This window comes from Catharus ustulatus, chromosome 7 (genome assembly GCF_009819885.2).
Source record: "Catharus ustulatus isolate bCatUst1 chromosome 7, bCatUst1.pri.v2, whole genome shotgun sequence".
NCBI classification, from domain to species: Eukaryota; Metazoa; Chordata; class Aves; order Passeriformes; family Turdidae; genus Catharus; species Catharus ustulatus.
The window spans coordinates 4,643,139-4,662,193 of NC_046227.1; the positions used below are offsets into that span (position 1 = coordinate 4,643,139).

The window sequence follows — 19,055 nt, forward strand, 5'->3', positions numbered from 1 at the left end:
AACCACACAGACCCACAAGCAAAACGTCCCTAGACCCCACAGGGCCAGCTGTAACCGGCCCCTTGATGATGAGCTCCATCAAACCCTCCATGACAGCTACAAGGGACCGCAACGCCTCAGGGCTCCGTAAAGCACAGAGAAGCTGCTGGCACAGGCGCTGACCCCCACAGGACCGGCCGGAGCGCCCCGCTCCCCTCAGCGCCGGCCGCAGCACCGCGGGCCCCGAGCCCCGGGCCCGCCCCTGGCGCAGGCAGGGCCGAGCGGCGGCAGCGGCGCCTTCCGGGGCGGAGCCGGGCAGGGCCGAGCCGAGCCGAGCTGAGCCGAGCCGAGCAGGACCATGATGGCGCAGCGGGCTCTCCCCAACCCCTACGCGGACTATGACAAGTCCTTGGCCACCAGCTACTTCGACGCGGCCGGGCGGGTGAGCGGGGCTGGGGCGAGGCGGCCGTGGGGATGTGCCGCGGCCGTGCGGAGCAGAGTGACCTGTGTGGTTACAAACGCGGTTTGTGCCCCGTGTGTCCATGCCCACTCGCCTGCTGGCGTTGCCTTCACGCTTGGTGGGTTTTCTCTCCACAGCTGACCCCTGAATTCACGCAGCGGCTGAATAACAAAATCAGGGAGCTGCTGCAGCAGATGGAGAGGGGCCTCAAGTCGGCCGACCCGCATGACTGCACCGCCTACACTGGCTGGACAGGTAGGGTCTGATCCCACGGAACAGGAGCTCCCTGCAGCGCACCTGTAGGGCAGGGCCTGGCACACCGCGGGGTTTGGTCATCGGAATGGTCAGAGTGGATCCGTGTCAAGAAAGGCACTAATGCATGCTTTAGTCCATTAGGATGAGGGGATGTCTTTCTCTGGACTCCCCTTTTTGAATCAGGTTTTATGCTGGAGAGGGAAGACCAAAGTGTCATAGGGCAGGATTGGGTCTAGTCGTGGTTAATGGTGCCAAACTTACACAATGGAAAAAGCTGGCATTTGGTTGAGAGTTAGACATGGGAGCCTTCAAAGGTTCAGGCTCCAAATCCAGCCACGGTAGGGATGCTGACAACAAATCTAGTGCTCCATGCAGGGCTCCATGAAGTAGGCAGCTGTACCTGGTAGGTCATTTACCTGCAAGGAGTCCTGCATCTGGCAGCAGTGAGCTTAATGGCCTGAGATAATGTCTGTCTTTTCTGTTCAGGCTGAATTTTATCTGATGACCTTGTCTGATTGGCAGATTGCTCCATTCCTGTTCCCCAGGTAGTGCCACTCCACTTAGTGAGCGCTAGTTTTGCTCCAGTGCCTGTCAGAAGGAGCAGAAATACTAATGTGAGTATAACAAAGTGTGGAAGCCTTCCTCGTACTAACTTGCGTGCAAAGCTTCCAGGAGCTTGTTTTTCTCCTATTCTGCGTTTTCAGCCTGGTTTTCCTTCCTTGGGAGTGTGCCCTGCCCTTGCCTCCCCGTTTCTACCCACCGGTGCCAGGGAGGACACACCTTCTCTGTGCCCCATCTTTAGGTGCTGCTGTGTGCTTTGTCAATTCTCCTCCCTTCTGCGCTGTGCCAGGCCCTATGGACAGACCCTAGGGTAGTTGAAATTCATCTTACGCTTGCTGCAAGGTTTTTTTTGGTGCTGCTTCTTTTCTTTTGGCAGTATACTGCAATCTTAAATGGCAACTGTCTACAGTATAATCTGGGTGTGGCTGGCTTGTGTGTGGGTGCTGTGGAACTTAATGCCAACAGTTTGCTTGAAGAGTGGTGTTCACTGTGTTGGTGGTAAACTAACATTGCAGCTTGATGACAGAAATGCCTGCTTCAAAATTTTAGTAAGGCAGTCAGGCACTGAGAGCACTCAAGAGCAGTTCATAAGAAATGCTAGGATGCCAGTATTAAATTCCAGTGTGGGAGAACATTGGTTTCATCAGCTGCTGTCTTGGCAGCACTCTGTTCCTGCTGCCAGTGAATTTATACATTTCTGCTGAGTGCTGGCTGATCTCACCTTGGGAGACATGTTCAGTTTTCCAGTCTGTGTGACCCTCTGCTGAGGTCCCCTCTGATGAAAAGCACTGCTTAGGTAAAGATGGTCTTCAGTCGTGATTGCAGAGTCTGTCTCTGGCCAGAAAATTCAGAAGACAAAGCAGGAGGATAGTTGATATTAGGAGTACTCTCAAAGTCTTTGGAGACAAGGAAAACACTTTTCCCCAGAGGCCACGTTCCCTTTCTTAAGTTGGTCCTAAAGTAATTTGTGCTGGAAAGTGACTGCAGTAATGGAACAGTGGTTGAGAACACTGGTAGAGTTTCAGCTTGTTTTCATTTGGAAGGGAGTTTCTCAAGAGGGATTCTTCTCTTTTCTTCCCAGAGATCATTCCTCAATAGGCACACAGCCTTCTTGCCTTGGCTAATATGAAAAAATCCATGGACAGATTTCCTGGAAGACACAGCCAGCATGGTGAAGTTTGCAGATGTCACACTATAACTTTGTCACCCTACCTTCTTTTCCAATTCTAGCTGTGTTAATTTATTCAGAGCTGGTTTCCAGAGACAAAATTAATTGGGCCAAGACAGCGGCTTTTTCCTGTAATTGCTTGTGCAGGAAAGGCTTGTTGAGTATCTCCTCATGTGAATCATTGCCCAGCAGTCTGAAATCAACCCTCACTCTTGTGGCTGCTAATAAGAGAGATTTGAAATACGGCTCTCCTGGCACAAGCTGCGTGAAATGCAACATACTAATGTACTACATTACACTCAGTAATACACAGCATATGCTGCTGTTTCACTTTGGGGCTCCTTTCTTTCCCAGCACACTTGACAGAGCCCTGTTCCCCCAGCATGTGCTTGTGCCAGGGAAGCCACGGCTTCTTGGCTTGTGAAGTTGGAGCAGAGGGAGGGAAGGACTCAGATTCAGTGAAAACACGCTTTGGATCGAGATTATCCAGGGTATGGCTGAATGCCCTCAAAATATATTTGAACCAGCCTGTTACATTTTCATTCAGTTCCCCATAGAGATGAGGGTCCTGTAGGCAGCACCTGGGTACAGACCAGCCTCAGCTGTTGTGTTCTGCTTTGGCTTCTCTTCAGTTTAGGGAGACTGCTGGAAGAGTTTTTTTCCTCACAGTGTTGACTGAGAGAAGCTAAACTGCTCTGAGCTAATTCTGAACAGGAAACAGTTCAGATCCTGACAGAAGCACAGTGGCCTCATCCATTTTCAAGCAGATTAGCATGAGGATGCTGAGGGGTGCATACATGCCTGTTGGTGTTTGTGATAATGCAAAAGGCCTTTCCCTGAAGACTCTCTTGACTGGGAGCATGGATGATGGAAAGGGAACAGAAGGAAATTCACTCCTGTCACCAGCTGAGTGGAGAAACTAGGATGCTCCTGAGTCCAGTGCTACTGGACTGTTGTGTCCTTCCAAGGTGATGAGGTATATAAGGGAGAGATTCACCTTCCTCCACTATTGGTAGTGCATTTAGAATTTGTTTCCCATGCAAGCATTCCCTTCTCTGGCAATGTCTTAGTCGTGGCTTTCAGCACTGGAGGGCCTCTGAAACTGCCCAGTGAGTCCAGGTGGCCTGCCCCATCCACAGCTTTTGGCTGGCCCATTGGCAAGTAGGGACAAGGAGCAGGGCTCAGTTGTCTTTTGAAAGGAAAGCCATGTAAAATTGAAATTAGGACTGAACCAGTTCAGGAAAACCTTGGGAAAAACACTTAATTCACTTTAGTGCAATTTGTTAGTTTTAACCTCAGAACCCCAAGAACTTAAGTCCCTTTTAGTCCTGTTCAGAAAAATGGAAATCCTTGGGTAGTCCCTACAGAACAAGAGCGAGTGAGGCTGCATTTGCTGAGAGATAATAGAGTGCCTTGGGTCACTCACATAAACCACATTCCTGCCAAATGCTTGGCAGGTAGTTCTTGTGAAATTTCTGTTCTTGGAGATAGTCAGTGTCTGACTGGACAGGGCCCAGAGCAATGGCATGCAAATTTGAGGTTAGCCTTCCTTTCAGAGGGATGGAGCAGATCACCACTGATCCCTGCTAGCCTAACCTGTTGTAGGATTTTGTGATAGGTAAAAAGTTTACAGAAGAAGCTCTGGTACCCAAGTTTTAAGGCAGAATAAATGCTTAGGCATCCTGGATAATCATCCAGTAGGAAAATAAGCTGCAAATTGGCTCCCCAACCAGTTTTGAACATGGACTTCTAGAGATGTCTCACTGTTGCATGCAGTATGGCTTTGGCATGCATTTAGAGTGCAAGGTGGCATCCCATGTGTCTGCACCAGGAAAGATGCTAATTATCCTTTGAGCTGGGTAATAAAGCTGGGCCATCCTTGCTCTTTTACCCCATGCCTGACTTAATAAAATGGCATCATCTGTCTCACTAGAAACCATCAGGCTTCACCACTGTGCACAGATAGGTTTCTGCTTCTTCCCTCTGTGTTTGACATCCTGCTTTGAGGCTGCTGGCTGACATACTGCCCTGGGTCAGTGCAAGAGCTCTGAGATCTTTATGACTCTAGATGGTCAGTTTAGAACAAAATATCCTCTTGAGGCAACCTCCTTTCCTTGGTAGAAGCACAGCTCAGCCCCTGCTGTGCAAGGAGGCATGTTCAGAACAGTCTAATGGTGTAACTTGCTTGCAAAGCAAACTGCTGGCATCACAAAAAAAGAGCAAGTCTAAACTTGCAGGGAAGGTGAGGCACAGCTTCTCTTGGATCAACAGAATGTTCATATGGATGAGATATTTTTGCCAACTGCAGAGCTTTAGCTCACAAGCAAGACCTCTGCTGGTATTTCCAGCAGTGGCTGCTCTGTTGAAAGCAATGGCTGCCAGCACAAGGTGGCTAGTGCAAACAATTCTGTTTCTACTATGTGCAGCATGTACTCCACTGCCCCACTCAAAAGAAATCTCTAGTGCAAAGTAGCCCACTGCACCTACTGTACAGGAAGGTGAGAGGAGAGAGGTGCTGATTTCTGTCCTTCTGAAGGTGTTGACTAAGCAGGCTTTGTGAGACACAGAGAATTGACTTTGGCCTCCTGATTCCCTGCAGTGAGCAAGCATCTTGGGAATTAACACTTGACTCCTATGTATTTTTCTGCATGCTGGAGGTGGCCATTTCAGTCATCAGAGCCCTGTTGGCCTGCATGTGTTCAGTGCAGCCCTGTACCATCAAGAACTCTCTGATGCATTCCCCATCTTATTTGGCTCTGTAGCAGGGGCAGGAAGCAAAAAACTTGGACATCTGAGAAACCACAGAGAAGAAGGTCCAGTAGTGAACAGTCAACAGAACAAAACCCAGACATCTTTGGCAGTATCAGGCCACAGGCAGCCTCTGTATGGCAGTTCTGTTTGGAAACTCAGGGGTCACAAAATTAGGTGATATTTCCAACTGAGACACTGAACCCCAGACCTCCAGGGCATACAGAAATGGAGCACATCCACAGCCTACCTAGCTCCACGTGTCTGGTGATGCCATGTTTTATACCATTTAAAGCATGCCAAACAGCCAGTCAGTCACAAACCTACTCAGTCCATTGGTGTGAGGAAGATATTGGAGAGGGAGTGAGGCATGGCCTGATTTTTTTGGTAGCAGGGATAGCTTCTTTCCCCTCTCCTCTGTCCAACTATAACAGAAGAGGGTGAGCAAACATGTTCCATGAGTACCTGGTGTATTGCCAGTATCAAATGACAACAGGAATGAATTAAGAAAACTGGCTTTAGATGCAGTTTATAAGACCTTTTGGTTTTAAATAAAAAGGAAAAGTGAATGTTTTGGGAAAGCAACTTCATCCTTTAGTACAAGTCAGTGGTATTTTGGAGTATTTCCAAAGATGTTTCAGCCTGGGAGGAATGGAGGTAAGAAATGTTTTAGAAGAGGAGAGACAAAGAAATCACAGGAAAACAATGCTGAGATTTGCTTTCTAAGAATTCAGTCCTCACAGTGGTCTTGGCAGGGTACTTAGGTGCATAATTAGGGTGATACTGTGGCAATGGGAATAGAAAATACTTACAAAGCTAGAAGTTGTATATTGAAGCAGAGAAGTCAAGAGTGCAATTTGTGCTCAGACAGCTGTCAGGCTAATAAGAGTCTAGAAGAAGTCCTAGGTACTAAAAAAGTCATGGAGAGTCACTTGACATTTTCTAGTCAGAAAAGGAGGGTTCCCCTTTAAAGAAGGGCTTCATATCCACATCCTTATAGACTTGAGTGATGGCACTGTACAGCTGAGCTCTCTCTAGAACTGCTAGCACTGAATTGCTTAGAGAGAGGACAAGGTTATTAGCTTTAGCAGGAAATGGAAATTTTATACATAATGTTCATGTGGAATTGAATTGTCTGTAACATGAAGCTTTGGAGATTACCCATGCAAAATGAGAAAATTATCCAAGTTTGAAATTGTCCTCAGTACCTTGGACTGTAATTTTGCAGCACGCTTGCTCCCTTGACCTTAACACATCAGAATCTGCAGAGATTGGCTCTATTAATTTAGGCTTAATGCAGGACCTGAGTCTTCTTAGAAATGGTTATTGTTAAGGGGAGAAATAAGCTCTTCTCAAAGGGATGTAGGCCAGTAGCTTTCTTAAGGGCAGGTTTGAGGATGGCTCACAGATCAGAAGGATGGTTCAAGTGTGACAGACCTGTCAGGCACAGACTCACTGAGAACTCCTCATTTACCTACCTAAAAGCTTCAAGAACTGTCTGAAGACAAGGCAGAGGCAAAGGACAGCAATTGATGTGACTGCTCAGTGGCAGAATTGGTTTCATAGCTGGCCAGTCCATTGGAAACCTCTGGTGAGGACCATGCAGCCTTTTCTATATTCCAGGCAGCTGTTTGTGTTTCAGACAAGGGCTGATCTCATGAGTCATGTGCTGCAGAGGAGAACTGGACAGTCCCTTTTTCTAGGATGCACCAGTCCTTGCTGGAAGGCTTGGGACTTGCTCAACAGCAGGAGATGATGTCCAGGGAACTGTAACAACCTTGCCAGTGTTTCCCAGTGGAAAGGAATTTAAAAAATAATAACAGAAGGAAATAAAAAAAGAAGAGTCAAGTAGGATGTCTGGATGTCTTAAGGGTGTTGTTTCTCAGTGCTGATGGTGTGTAACTTTTTTTAAAATATCTAGTCCAAGCTAAGTGACCCAACCCCTTATCCCCTAAGCATAGGGGAAAATAGAGAGGGTGACAACTCAGTTCTGCTGTGTCACAAGTACCATCTGCCCAAAGATGAACTTTTTCCCCCTTCACTGTTGAGCAAAAGTCACAGGTACGGTGTATGGATTTAGGTGGGTTTGTCTAGGTCTCATCTTTTGCTCCTTGCTACAAAAATTGTATGTAATTGTATATAAAATTTTATGCAATTCTGTGTTCTTCAGGCTTTCCTGGGTCAGACCCTGCTGTTGTCCTGACCTGCCATCCACCCACAAGCAGCATCATATTACAAGGAGATGACAAAGCAGGGAAGGAAGCTGTAGGCTATGTCACTGAGAAGCCTTTCTGTAAGGCTTATGTCCTAGATGAGGGCCAGGCCAGACTTGTAGGTTCACTGAAGTAACAGAGCAAACACTTCTAATAGATGCAACCTTTCTGTTCCTTGTGCAGGCATTGCTCTGCTGTATTTGCACCTGCATGATGTATATGGAGACCCAGCCTACCTTCAGGTGGCCCATGAGTACGTGAAGAAGAGCCTGAGGTGCATGACCAGGCGCTCCATCACTTTCCTGTGTGGTGATGCCGGGCCCCTGGCAGTGGCTGCTGTCATCTACCACAAGCTGCAGAACCAGAAGCAGGCAGAGGACTGCATCATCCGGTAAAATCCTTGGTCATGTCTTTGATCTGAGCTTCCTCTTGCTCACAGAGCTGGTGTGGGATTGCATGAGGCACTCTCTGACAAATGGGAATTCATTTTGTTGCAGAAATAATCCAGTAACTTAGTGAGGCAGCACAAACTTTTCCTGCCCTGGTAAAAGAGGTGGTTTAAGGACAAACACGTTTTCATGGCAGCCTGCAAGCTGGGGAGCAAGGATATTGTTCAGTTGGTATTGCCATCTTAAAAATAATTCTGATAAACACAGGAAGAAAAAAGTGCCAAAATTAAAAACAAAACAAAAAAATGCAGAAGGTGGGGTTTAGTGGTTTTTGAGAACATTTTAATTTAGCTTTACAGTCATTTTGATGAAAAGGGAAAATGTAAGATTATTAGATTTAATTTTGGTACTTGCTTCCACTTGCTCTTTATTAGTTGTCTTTGACTTAAACCTAAGATTGACAGCATCCCTTTCAACTGCAGAATGCAGCTGGTTATGATTCATTTATTTCTATTTTCTGCCTTTCCTCGACTGTTTTCACATGCATTTTTGTTGGGTACTTAAGAAAAGGACAAACAAGAGTAGATCAGCATGTGGCAGAGGAGGAAGAATAGTTAAGGAGATGTAGTTGCAAGCATTTCTCAGTTCAGGGAAATGGTTCTTAAGTGAGAAACAGCCCTGTAGAGTTTCCATTCATATGTGATCAGTACAAAAAAAGACAAAACCCTTGAAACCTTCAGAACTGAGTGCCCTTAAACGAGCAAGCCATGCATAATAGCAATTTTTAAAAGCCACAGGTGGAAATCAGAGGTGTCTGTATGGTTTGGGCATCAAGTTCCCACTCCCTTACCTAAGAATAGCTTCTGGTTTATGTAGACACAGTAAGTCTGAGGACAGAACTTTTCCTTCATTCTGATAATAATCTGTGGGTTAGATTTTGCTTTGACAAAGTGGCAAATCTTGCTGTGATTAACATATTTGTTAACAAATCAAACAGTACTGGTCAGTTGGGGTCAGTCCCAGGCTGTAAAAACAATCCCTAATTCATGTTTTCTTGCTGAGGTCTCCCCTCCCCATATCCCTCTTGTTCTGCCTGTGCTTTGGTGGCAGAATGGAATCTTGTGATTGATTTTGCACTGCCATCTAATGGTATAATAAAGTCAGAACGCTGGAAATTGGTTTCTTCATACATCTGCAAGGAGGGAAACAGAAAAATGTGACTTTCCCAAATGAACAGTTACACTGTCCTTACTCTGCCACCAATTCCCAGAGCAGTTAGCCTGACTGCTCCTTTAAAATAGAGTATTTCTTTGAGAAGTAGCTCCCTTAATCAAAAGTCTTAAATGGTTTTTGAGTATGCTGTTTAGTTACAGAACAGTTGCTAAGCTGTGCAGTGCAAGTGCACAGAAAGAGCACTTTTATGAGAGCTGTGGAGAAGGGTCTCTCTGCATTTTGCCCTCTGTCTTTTAAAGCACCTCATCTTTACAGAGCCAGAGGAGAGAATCCATCAGCCAGGTTTTACCTGCAGTGGAAGAGACAGAAGCTTGCTTTTTCCTAAATGAGTTCATGACCAAAAAATGCACTTCTATGCTCTAGAGAGACTAATATTTTAGGGCAGCCTATTTTCTAAGAGCCTGTGAAAATCTGAGCCATGTTCTAGGAGTCCTCTTTTCCCTGTCACCTCCCACCAATTCAGAAGGTCAAAGCTTTGCTTTCAGAGCCAATGGTGTACAAAAATCCCATTTTGCTCTACAGCTGCCTTGGTTTCCCTCTGTCCAGGAACTGCTGACAGTGAAGTAATAGGCTGATAATGTGAATAGGAGTGGCTCTTCTCAGAGACCACAATTTACCCCACACACCTGATTGCATGCATTCTGCATGCAATCATTCCAGCAGCATCCCAAGCATCTCTTTTTGAATGCATGACCACACTTCCAAAACAGCAGAAACTCCTGGCAGGCTTCCTCTCCCGATGATCTTGCTTGAAAAGCAGTTAGGGGTAAAGCAGTAATGCACAAAGGACAAGAACAGTAGGTCCAGTTACTCCAGATTTCCCCATGAAAAGAAAATAACACATCCAGAACTGAGAAAATCCCTACTGCTAGTACTACAATTCATGTATCCATCCATTCCTTCTATTTCAGCTGACATTTCCTGACATCTCAGAGCTGAACAGCATCACCAGCCAGCTTCTCTTCTGGCCAGCCTGCTGCCAGCCAGAGTCTATCTGTCCAGACACCTCCTTGGAAACCCTCTTCATGTGCCTTCCTTCAACTTTGCCACAGGTGCCATGAGGAAGCAGCAGGCCTTTGCTTTCAATTCCTGCAGCTGAGAGAATAACCCATGCCTTGGGTGTAAAGTCTGTCTCTTGGTTTAATCTGTGAGAAAGAAACCTCTCCCATGAGCCAGTCCAGCTTGAGACACTGCTCCCTCCTTTCTCCTTCAGAATCTCTGCTCCCTTTGAGTCCAGTGCCAAGGGAAAAAGCTTCTTTACTTTGGTTGCTTCTTTACTTTGCAACACGTTGTTGCAAAGGCTGCCAAGGCACCTTTTCTGTTCTTCACACTGCTGTGACAGGGAAGCTCAGCACACACAAAGCTTTTCCTGGCTGGTTTCACAGCAGCAAACAGTCAGGGAACAGCCTTAAAGCCACTTAAGCTGGTATTTTAAAAGTGATGGCACTTTTCAGATTGCTGTCTTACAGGTGAAGACAAAATAAAACCTAATCCAATCACACTGCTCCCCTGACAGGGAAGGACATCCAGTCTTTCTGGACGTGTGATGAGAGGTAAAACAAAAGGAAAATTGCATCAAGAGTAAACTGGGCTACAAAGCACCAGTGTGAAGTGCTGTCAGTCTCTATTAGCACTACAGGAATATCACCAGCTTTGCAATATCATAATACAAAAGTGGCAAAGAAAATACTTGACTGCAGCAGACCTCACTGTGCACTTGTGGGCTAAAGCCTGGTGCCAGGCAAGCTGTCCTCAGACAGCCACAGCATTGCACTTTGCTAAGCTGTCCTCACTGCTGCTCAGTTCTCCCTAGAGGATATTTCTTCCTTGTGCATGACTGGCAGCTTTATCTTAAGGAATATGTGTAGTTCCACCTCTTAGATTTTTAGCTCATGGATTCACCTTTCTCACCTGACAGCACAGCCCAGGCTATTTGCAGGCATGGAGAGGAAGGGCCTTTTCTATCAGGACTTTTGAGCACTAGGGGTGAGGTTTTTCCGCACACCATTAGCACTAGTTGGACTTTCTAGTATTCCTTAACCAGCCAAATTAAAAGGATAGGCATTTAATTTGAAAGTAGTGATTTTTGGCAGTGTCACAAAGAGATGGTGGCAGCATTTCCTGAGCAGTCAGCAGCTTTATGCTGACCATTATATTTAGCCCAGGTTTCCCCCTCAAGCAGCTTTCCAGGCTGGTGCTCTAAAACCCAAGCACATGTGAGTGCATTGTGAAGGGCAGAGCAGACTGAAGCAATCAGCCAAACAAAAGGCAGAAGGGAAGGGACCATTCCGCACCTTGTGCAGCTGGAAGGCTGAGAGCCATAGCCTGGCCTGACGACTCTAGGGCACAGGCAGCATGAAGGAACAAACCAGGGTTTTGAGCTCCAGTCTTAGTGCTTGTTGACATGGCTTTGAGTGTCCTCTCATGTCCCCATGTGAATTTTTCATTGTAGTTTGCTCCACCTACACAAGGCTGACCCACGAGTGCCAGATGAGCTCCTCTATGGGCGCATGGGCTATCTCTCTGCACTGATATTTGTGAATAAGCACTTTGGAGAGGAGAAGATCCCTCAGAGTCACATTCAGCAGGTACTGTGCCTTTTGTTGATTTGTTATCTGTCTCTCCCCATGCAGCTCATCTTGGGGCAGATAAAAATCAATGCTAGACATAAAGAACTGTGGCAAGAAGGCAATAAGGGAGAAACCAGATGATGCTATACCTGGTTTTCATCCAAAGGGACAAAGCATCACATGTCCCCCACTGTCCATGGAAATCCACAGGCAGTACTGGACTAGCATACATTTTATTCCATCCTCTGCTTGGGCAGAAAAACAAATCTTGTTCTGTGTCAGAATACTCACTGTGCTGTGTCCAAGACAGCAACGTTTCCCTCACCCACATTTGTCCCCATCCCTTCACAGGTCTGCGAAGCAGTTGTAGCCTCAGGAGAGAGCTTAGCCAAAAAGAGGAACTTCACAGCAAAGAGCCCACTGATGTTTGAGTGGTACCAGGAGTACTATGTAGGAGCAGCCCATGGTTTGGCTGGGATTTACTACTATCTCATGCAGGTAAGAGACATGAGGGGAGGGGCCCTTAGCAGCTGTTTCACATTTCTTTTGTTCACAAGGAACAGCATTTTGAATTGGCTCTTGAATTAGACTGGGAAAGATACCTTGTCTGATGGACTTACTTACCCATGTGTTCATCATGCATTTCCAACTGTAAAGGTTTTCTTCAAATCTGAGATTGAATCTCTGACCTTGGAGATCTGTGGAGAAACGTGACTTGCATTAACCAGCAGTGGCACATAATGAAGGCCTGTAGCTCAGCTGGGTTTGAGTTTCCTCCTCATGATAATTGTTTCTAAAGTATTCACGTTTTTTGGAATCTGCTGGCTCCCTGCATTTTCTGAGGTGGTTACTTGGAGTAGTGTCAGATCATTAGAGTGAGAATCTCTGAGAAAAAAGCATAGTGAAAAAAATTCATAGTGCTCATAGTAGGGAAGTGGGAAATGCCTTTGTATCCAAAGCAGAACATGCTTCTAAATGTGAAAGAGGTGGGACTTTGATAAAGGGACTGAGTTCTGTAGTGCCTGAAGCAGGCAGAGCAAGACAAGAGGCTGGGAGATGCAGTACTCCTTTGCTTTGATGTTTCTCACTGTTTTGCACAACTCACTGGAACTCTTCAGTATTCCCTATTCTGACTCTGAAAAAAATGAGAGTGATAATTCCACTTTGTGAGTCCCTTCATGCACATATTTACAGCGCTTTAGCACTTAGAAAAATAACAGCAATAAATAGCACTGAATTTTTAAAGCATTAAGAGCACCCATGAGCAACACAAATTATTTTGGTCTAGAAATAGTCTATTATCTTTTATTAGACGTAACTGTCAGAGCAGGTGGAAAAGGAAGCCACCAGGTTTCAAGCATTTGAACTTTCCTTCAGGACTGTCAAAGTTAAAGCCCATATACAGGATCAGTAGAAGTCCTGTGAATATAACTCTTCTGTTGCTCAAAGAGGAAGAGATGGTTGGTGGTTTTTAAGTAGAAGATTTGGCAAGAGGGGGTGCAGGGTGGTTATTGCCCAGGAGCACAGAATAGCTAGTTAGGAGCAGGGAAGACTGCTGTGTGCTGTGAGCCTAAGTTTCTACCAAGTCCCTGAGCTTGTTCCCAAGTGGCTCTTTTAAATAATTATAAGTCTCCCTTAAAATACTGCATGGACTTTATGCTTCTCTGCTATATGAAGTACAAGGGCCCTGGATCGGCCAAGCATGATGCACAAAAAGCCTTGGGAGAAGCAAGCATGTGAAATATGGAGAGGAGAACGTCTTTTATCTCTAATGCTTTTACAGCACAAGTATTGATTTTTAATTTTCCAGTTACCAACCTGGGAACAATGTGATCCTTAGATGAGAGTGTTCATTGCAGTCTGCCATGGGAAATTAGAACTGCACCGATTTAATGTGGGGCAGGGTCAGTGGAAGAGGACACTGAAGCCACTCCCTTGCTTCCATCTGAGGTCAGCAGTGAAGTCAGACTCCTGAAACTACCCAGCAACTTCTGTGAAGATACAGAATTGCAGCCTGCTAGCTGGGCTGGCCCAGCAGTAAAGGGCTGAGATGCTCTAGGTGACAGGAATCATCCTCAGTACTGAGTTTAGACTGTTATCTCCTTACTTCAGCTCTGGGTACCTGAAACTGTTCCCACTCATCTTTAGGAAAAGCAGCAAGCTCTCTTGCTTAGAGGACCAGGTGACATGCTAGGAACAGTCTTTGTTTCTGGGATGCAAGAGTAGGACTGCAAATAAATCCCTCCTGAAAGGCAGAGCAGCTGGGGACTGAGTGAAGTGTGAAAGCCCAAACCAAAGAAATGACTGAATTTACAAGGAGCAAGAGGGAATGCAGCCATAGTTTTGTTTCCATCTTTTGGGCAGACCTTGGGTCTCTTAGGAACAAGCAGAATGGTAATGCTCCCTGATTTAAATGTTTTCTCTCTCTTAGCCTGGCTTTGGAGTGAGCCAAGTAAAGCTGCACAACACAGTCAAGCCCAGCGTGGACTATGTCTGCCAGCTCAAGTTCCCATCGGGGAATTACCCTCCCTGTATCGGTGACACCAGAGACCTCCTCGTCCACTGGTGCCACGGAGCACCAGGTGTAATCTACATGCTTGTCCAGGCATACAAGGTACCAGAAACCTTGCAAAGACCCTTTTGAGACCCCTAAATGTGAAACTTCCTCCGGAGAAGATGCTGGGAGACCCCTCTTGCCTGGAAGTAAGATGGCTTGTTCAAGTGAAATCACCCCACAGGAACCACTGACTGATTCAGAAATTAGTCTTTAAAAAAAATATTTCTGAAAATATCCATTAGTTGTGTAGGCTGCCCTGTTGCAGGTGATGGATGGTGACAGCTAGTTACATTTGAAGGAGTGGTCTTACATCCCCACTCATGGTATCAAAAAAGTCACTTCAGCAGGACACCCAAGCCTCTGCATCCCACAGGGATGCTCCTTGTTTGGAGGACTGTGCCTCAGCAAGGACAACTGTTTGTTGTCTCTGTAGGTCTTTGGGGAGCAGCAGTACCTGAATGATGCCCTGCAGTGTGCAGAAGTGATCTGGCAGCATGGGTTACTGAAGAAAGGCTACGGGCTGTGCCATGGCACAGCTGGCAATGCTTATGCCTTCCTGGCACTGTACAACCTCACTCAGAACATGAAATACCTCTACAGGGCCTGCAAGGTAAGAGTGTGTGTGAGGCAGTAGAGGGGCTCATTTACTTCTGCCTTCTACATCACTGTCTTTGCCTTTGATACCCAATTTCTAGTGTGGCAGACCTGCAGCTAGCTCTGACCAGCTGCACCAGAGTAGTCCTTCAGCAGTGCTGTCACTGTCTGACAGCCTGTACAGAAGGGATTTCCCTCAGAAGCCTTGCTCTGCAAGGGGTAATGTGAGGAAAGGGATAGTATTTTTTGTTCAAGGCTTGCCTTTAACCAAATTTGAAGACTTTTTTGTACTCTTTTCTCAGTTTGCAGAGTGGTGTTTAAGCTATGGGCAACATGGATGCCGGACTCCAGACACACCATTCTCTCTCTTTGAAGGTAATCTGTCTCTAGCCTTGTGTTTTGCTTCTGGATCTAAGCTGGTCCAGCACTAAGGAAAACTGAAAACAGGCTCCAATGGAGTCTTTGCAAAACTCAGTGTAGAGGATAGAAAGGAAATTGTACCCACTGGGTTTGTCTACCCTTTTCCTGTAGCATAGTCTTAGCTGGAGCATCTTGTCCTCTTAGGCCTCCCACACAGATTTTCCATACAGATTTCAAGGGGAATTCTTCCATGGCTAAAGGCCTCCTTTTGGTTATTTGCAGCCTGGCTTCTCAGACATTCAAAAGACTGGACATTTTTAAGGATTGAAATCCTTCATGAGTGTTCCAGTTTGATTCTAAAGGTGAGGAACAAATGGGCCTTGTTGGCTCCTATGGTACATTGCAGCTCCTGCTGACAGCTCCCCTCAAATCTGCCATCAGCAGGTATTTGCTGAAGGAACCAGCCCCTCAGCTAACCTAAATCTCCCAAGCTGCTGCAGGCAAGGGGCAGCAGAAGTTCCATCAGTGAGGACCTTGGGCAGCAGTGTCACAAGGACGAGAGTTTGACAAAGCTGTCCAGTGTTGAACTTGTGGATTGGTAAAGCAGAAGGGAGGGAGCTGGGGGGAAAAAAGACCCATCACATTGTGCTAGGTGCTTTTCAACATTTGATTAACTTCAAAATGCTTTTCCCACTAGTACTTCCCACTAGGAAGTACCAAAATTGCTTGAGAAACCTGGGCTCAGACCCTGAAAATTATTTAGGACCTTTTCTTCTGTTTTTATAACTCATTCACTCCCAGGATGACTGAGAAAAACAGTGCCCAAAGGGAATTTCTCTGAAGCACAGTGTGTTTTTTCATCCTCAGGAATGGCTGGAACGATTTACTTTCTTGCTGATCTGCTGGTGCCTACCAAGGCCAAGTTCCCTGCATTTGAACTCTAAATCTGGATCCTGCTTGGCAGTTTGCTGCCCTGTCTCCTTCTGCACTTGGAAACGCACTTCAAGGCTGCTTTCTCCTTTTTCCACACTCATCATTGTTCACCTAACTGAACGTAAATCCATCCTCCTGAGGGCATGCTGAGTTCTCTAACATTTCTAGTTGTCTCATTACATTGTTTAGTTTAAAAAACAGAATGCAGATTTTGCTGGTGTCCCTTAAAAACTCAGGGCTGCAGGTGGGAACAGGGAGAACTGTACAGTATTTTGTTGGCTAGAGAGTTTTGTTATTTCCTGTATCCCATTTCCTGGGAAGAAGTTTTCTATTGAATGTAACCTGGGCTATTTAACTTCTTTTTGTGATAACAAATAGTTGCAGGAATTTAGCTGCCTTTGGAGAACAGATGGAAAATTGAGACTATTGCCCTGGAAGTTGTTTTCAAGTGTTTTCTTTCTGAGCACCCAGAGAGCAGATGGTTCAGTATCTGGGCTGTGCCACATGAAGTGAATGTGATGGACTGTGGAGTCTTATATATATTTTTAATATTTTATTGCAACTGGCAGAGCTGGAACTGACATGCCAAAGGCTTGTCCTGAGTTTGCACCTCTCTGCTCTAAAGGCAAAGGCTGTGTATAGCTCTTCTGTGCATTTGTTCCAGTGATAGACAAGTAATCCACTGTCATCTTACATTAAACCTTGCTAGTCCATTGGTCATCCAATGGCAAACTCCAGTCCAAAAGTGAGCTAAGCATGCTTGCTTTTGTGGTCTCTTCTTGTTAGCTTTGAGAGTTTATTTTGCAGTGTTTATTGAAATTTGTGTATTAGGTGGTGCCAGGTGCCCACCAGCAGCAACAAGGGAAAAGAAATGTATGCCACTGAGTTCTGATAATGTTTAGCCTATTAGCTGTATAAATGTTATTTATATGTTTTCTTTTATAAGCTTTCCCAAACCTGGATAATTTGGGTCACTCATTTGCCTTGCTACTGATTGTTGTAGTTTGATTTGCAACCACTCATCTACCCAGCTGGAAAATCTGCACTAGGTTAACTGGCTTTGATGTGTCAGGCAGATCAGGTACTTGCAGGGAGTAAATCTGCTTTTCCATCCTTAGCTGATGCTGCACCAATTCACAGAAGTGTGGGACCTGACTCTGTAAACGACTTTCTTAGCACTGAGCATGAGCTAAACACTGAGCTCAGGGAAGTTTACAGATGTGGCCACACAGCTTTGTGCTGTTTGAGAGTAGCTCCTCAGCCTGCACCAATGTGGCCATGGGTTTTGATCTTTCAAGGACTGAGTTGCTGGGTGCCTCAAGTCCCAGAAGGGCAGGGGACAAACAGCAGGGCAGCACAGCCACTCTCCTGGACCAGCAGTGGCAGAGCGGGACACCAAACGTGGCACAGTCACACTCACACGTGCCTGAACACAGGCAGCTGAGCCCCAGGGGCACAGGGAGCCCCTACCCTGGGCAGGCAAGGAGTAGAAACCAGCCCTGGAAGGCTGACTTGTTTCCTCAAAGCCCACACTCCTGCTGCCCTCACAGGTTTCTCAAAGTCCATCAAAAGACAGCCTGAAGTGCAGAAAAGCTCATCTCCTTGAGGGTGGCCATCCCTGTCAGAAGCCTCAGACTCAGGTGGACACAGCAGCAGGCATCCCCTATCATTGACAGGATCTAAGCAGCACAGGGAGGTGACTGGGAAGCAGAGAGGAGTTGCCTAATCCACTAGTGCTTGATGTTACATCTCAGCTTGGCTGGTGTGATGGCAGTGCAGGGACACTGCTCTGAGCCTGGGTTTCTCCTGGGCACCACTTCTGTAAAAGGAGATGGTTTGTGCAGCCTGGGTCATGGTGGCATGAGAGCATCATGTCCCAGGGTTTGTACACTGATAGGGGAGCATCAGGGCCATGTGTACAATTGCTGAGTGGAGCACTGTCTAATAAAAATGCTGAAACAACCAAACTTTGGCTTATTTCTGTCTCCTGCTTTCTGGCCAGGATTCATGCCTGAAGAGATCAACATAAGTCACAACAGCCGTGCTGTGCTGGCAGCTCCTGGAGGCTCAGTGGCCTTGCACCCACCCTGAGTGTTAAGGGTATTTCACATTCTTCCCTCATCTCCAATCCATCATGGCCAGTCTTGGGCTTTCCCTTGCAGGCTGTGCTTTAATCCCAGGGTATCCTTTTGCACTGGTGTCTTCAGCCAAGGCTGCATCCTCCCTCTGAGGCGCCCACTGGAGATCACAGTCCTGCAGGTTACTGTTAACTGTACCAAAATGCACCTGTGTGCAGTGCTGGCCACCAAAAGGAAGATTGTGGATCCTCCTGGAAAAGCACCCGCCTGCTCAAAGAGAGGAGGAACAGGGCATCTTGGTGAGGCTGTGACTGTCCAGCAGCAGAGGCTTTAAGACCAAGCTGTCAGGAGATGGATAAAGGTGATCCTGCCCTTTAACAGAGCCATCTATTAAGTTGCTTGAGGTCCTATACAACCTGGTTTTCTATAGTTCCTATTAAGGTTTGTGGTAAAAGTCTTAAGGAAGGGGGTGCAGAAATGAGGATGAGAAAACAGCATAGTGCAGTTTCTCTGGTTACATTTCCTTTCTCATACAGGGGTTTGGTGTGGTGCTGCTGCCCACTTCCATCCACTTTTGTGCCAAGGAGCAGGACCAAGACAAGGTTTGAAAGCTCAACTGGTCCTATTTCAACAGACCACCTGAGAGGGACTTTATCAGAAGTGTAGATATTTCACACTTGATAATTGTGTTTGTCCATGGTGGTCTGCTTAAAAAACAAAAATAACATATAAAATAACCTATCTTCCCAAGAAACAAGTAAAAAACATATTTTGAATGCTTTATCATCCAGCTCAGTTTGTGTTCACCTCCTGTGTATACTAACTAGTGTGATCAGCAAGATGAAAAACATCCCAAATACTGTTAGCCAAATACCATCTGTATGTGTGCATGTCCCCTGAGAGCCCAACGTGGTTTCAGCTTTTAGAGCTGACAGCAGCCTCAGCTGTCACAGATGT

General features: G+C 46.1%; 1 protein-coding gene across 1 annotated transcript; it reads left to right on the plus strand.

The window, feature by feature from the left end:
* The first annotated feature begins 268 nt into the window (after positions 1–268).
* LANCL1 (LanC like 1) lies at positions 269–17,987 on the plus strand. The gene is made up of 9 exons (XM_033064882.1): positions 269–421; positions 577–694; positions 7,568–7,775; positions 11,459–11,594; positions 11,928–12,074; positions 14,008–14,190; positions 14,567–14,743; positions 15,030–15,102; positions 15,955–17,987. The coding sequence occupies exons 1-9, from the start codon at positions 338–340 to the stop codon at positions 16,029–16,031; spliced, it is 1,203 nt and encodes a 400-aa protein (XP_032920773.1). The 5' UTR covers positions 269–337; the 3' UTR covers positions 16,032–17,987.
* Positions 17,988–19,055: the final 1,068 nt, after the last annotated feature.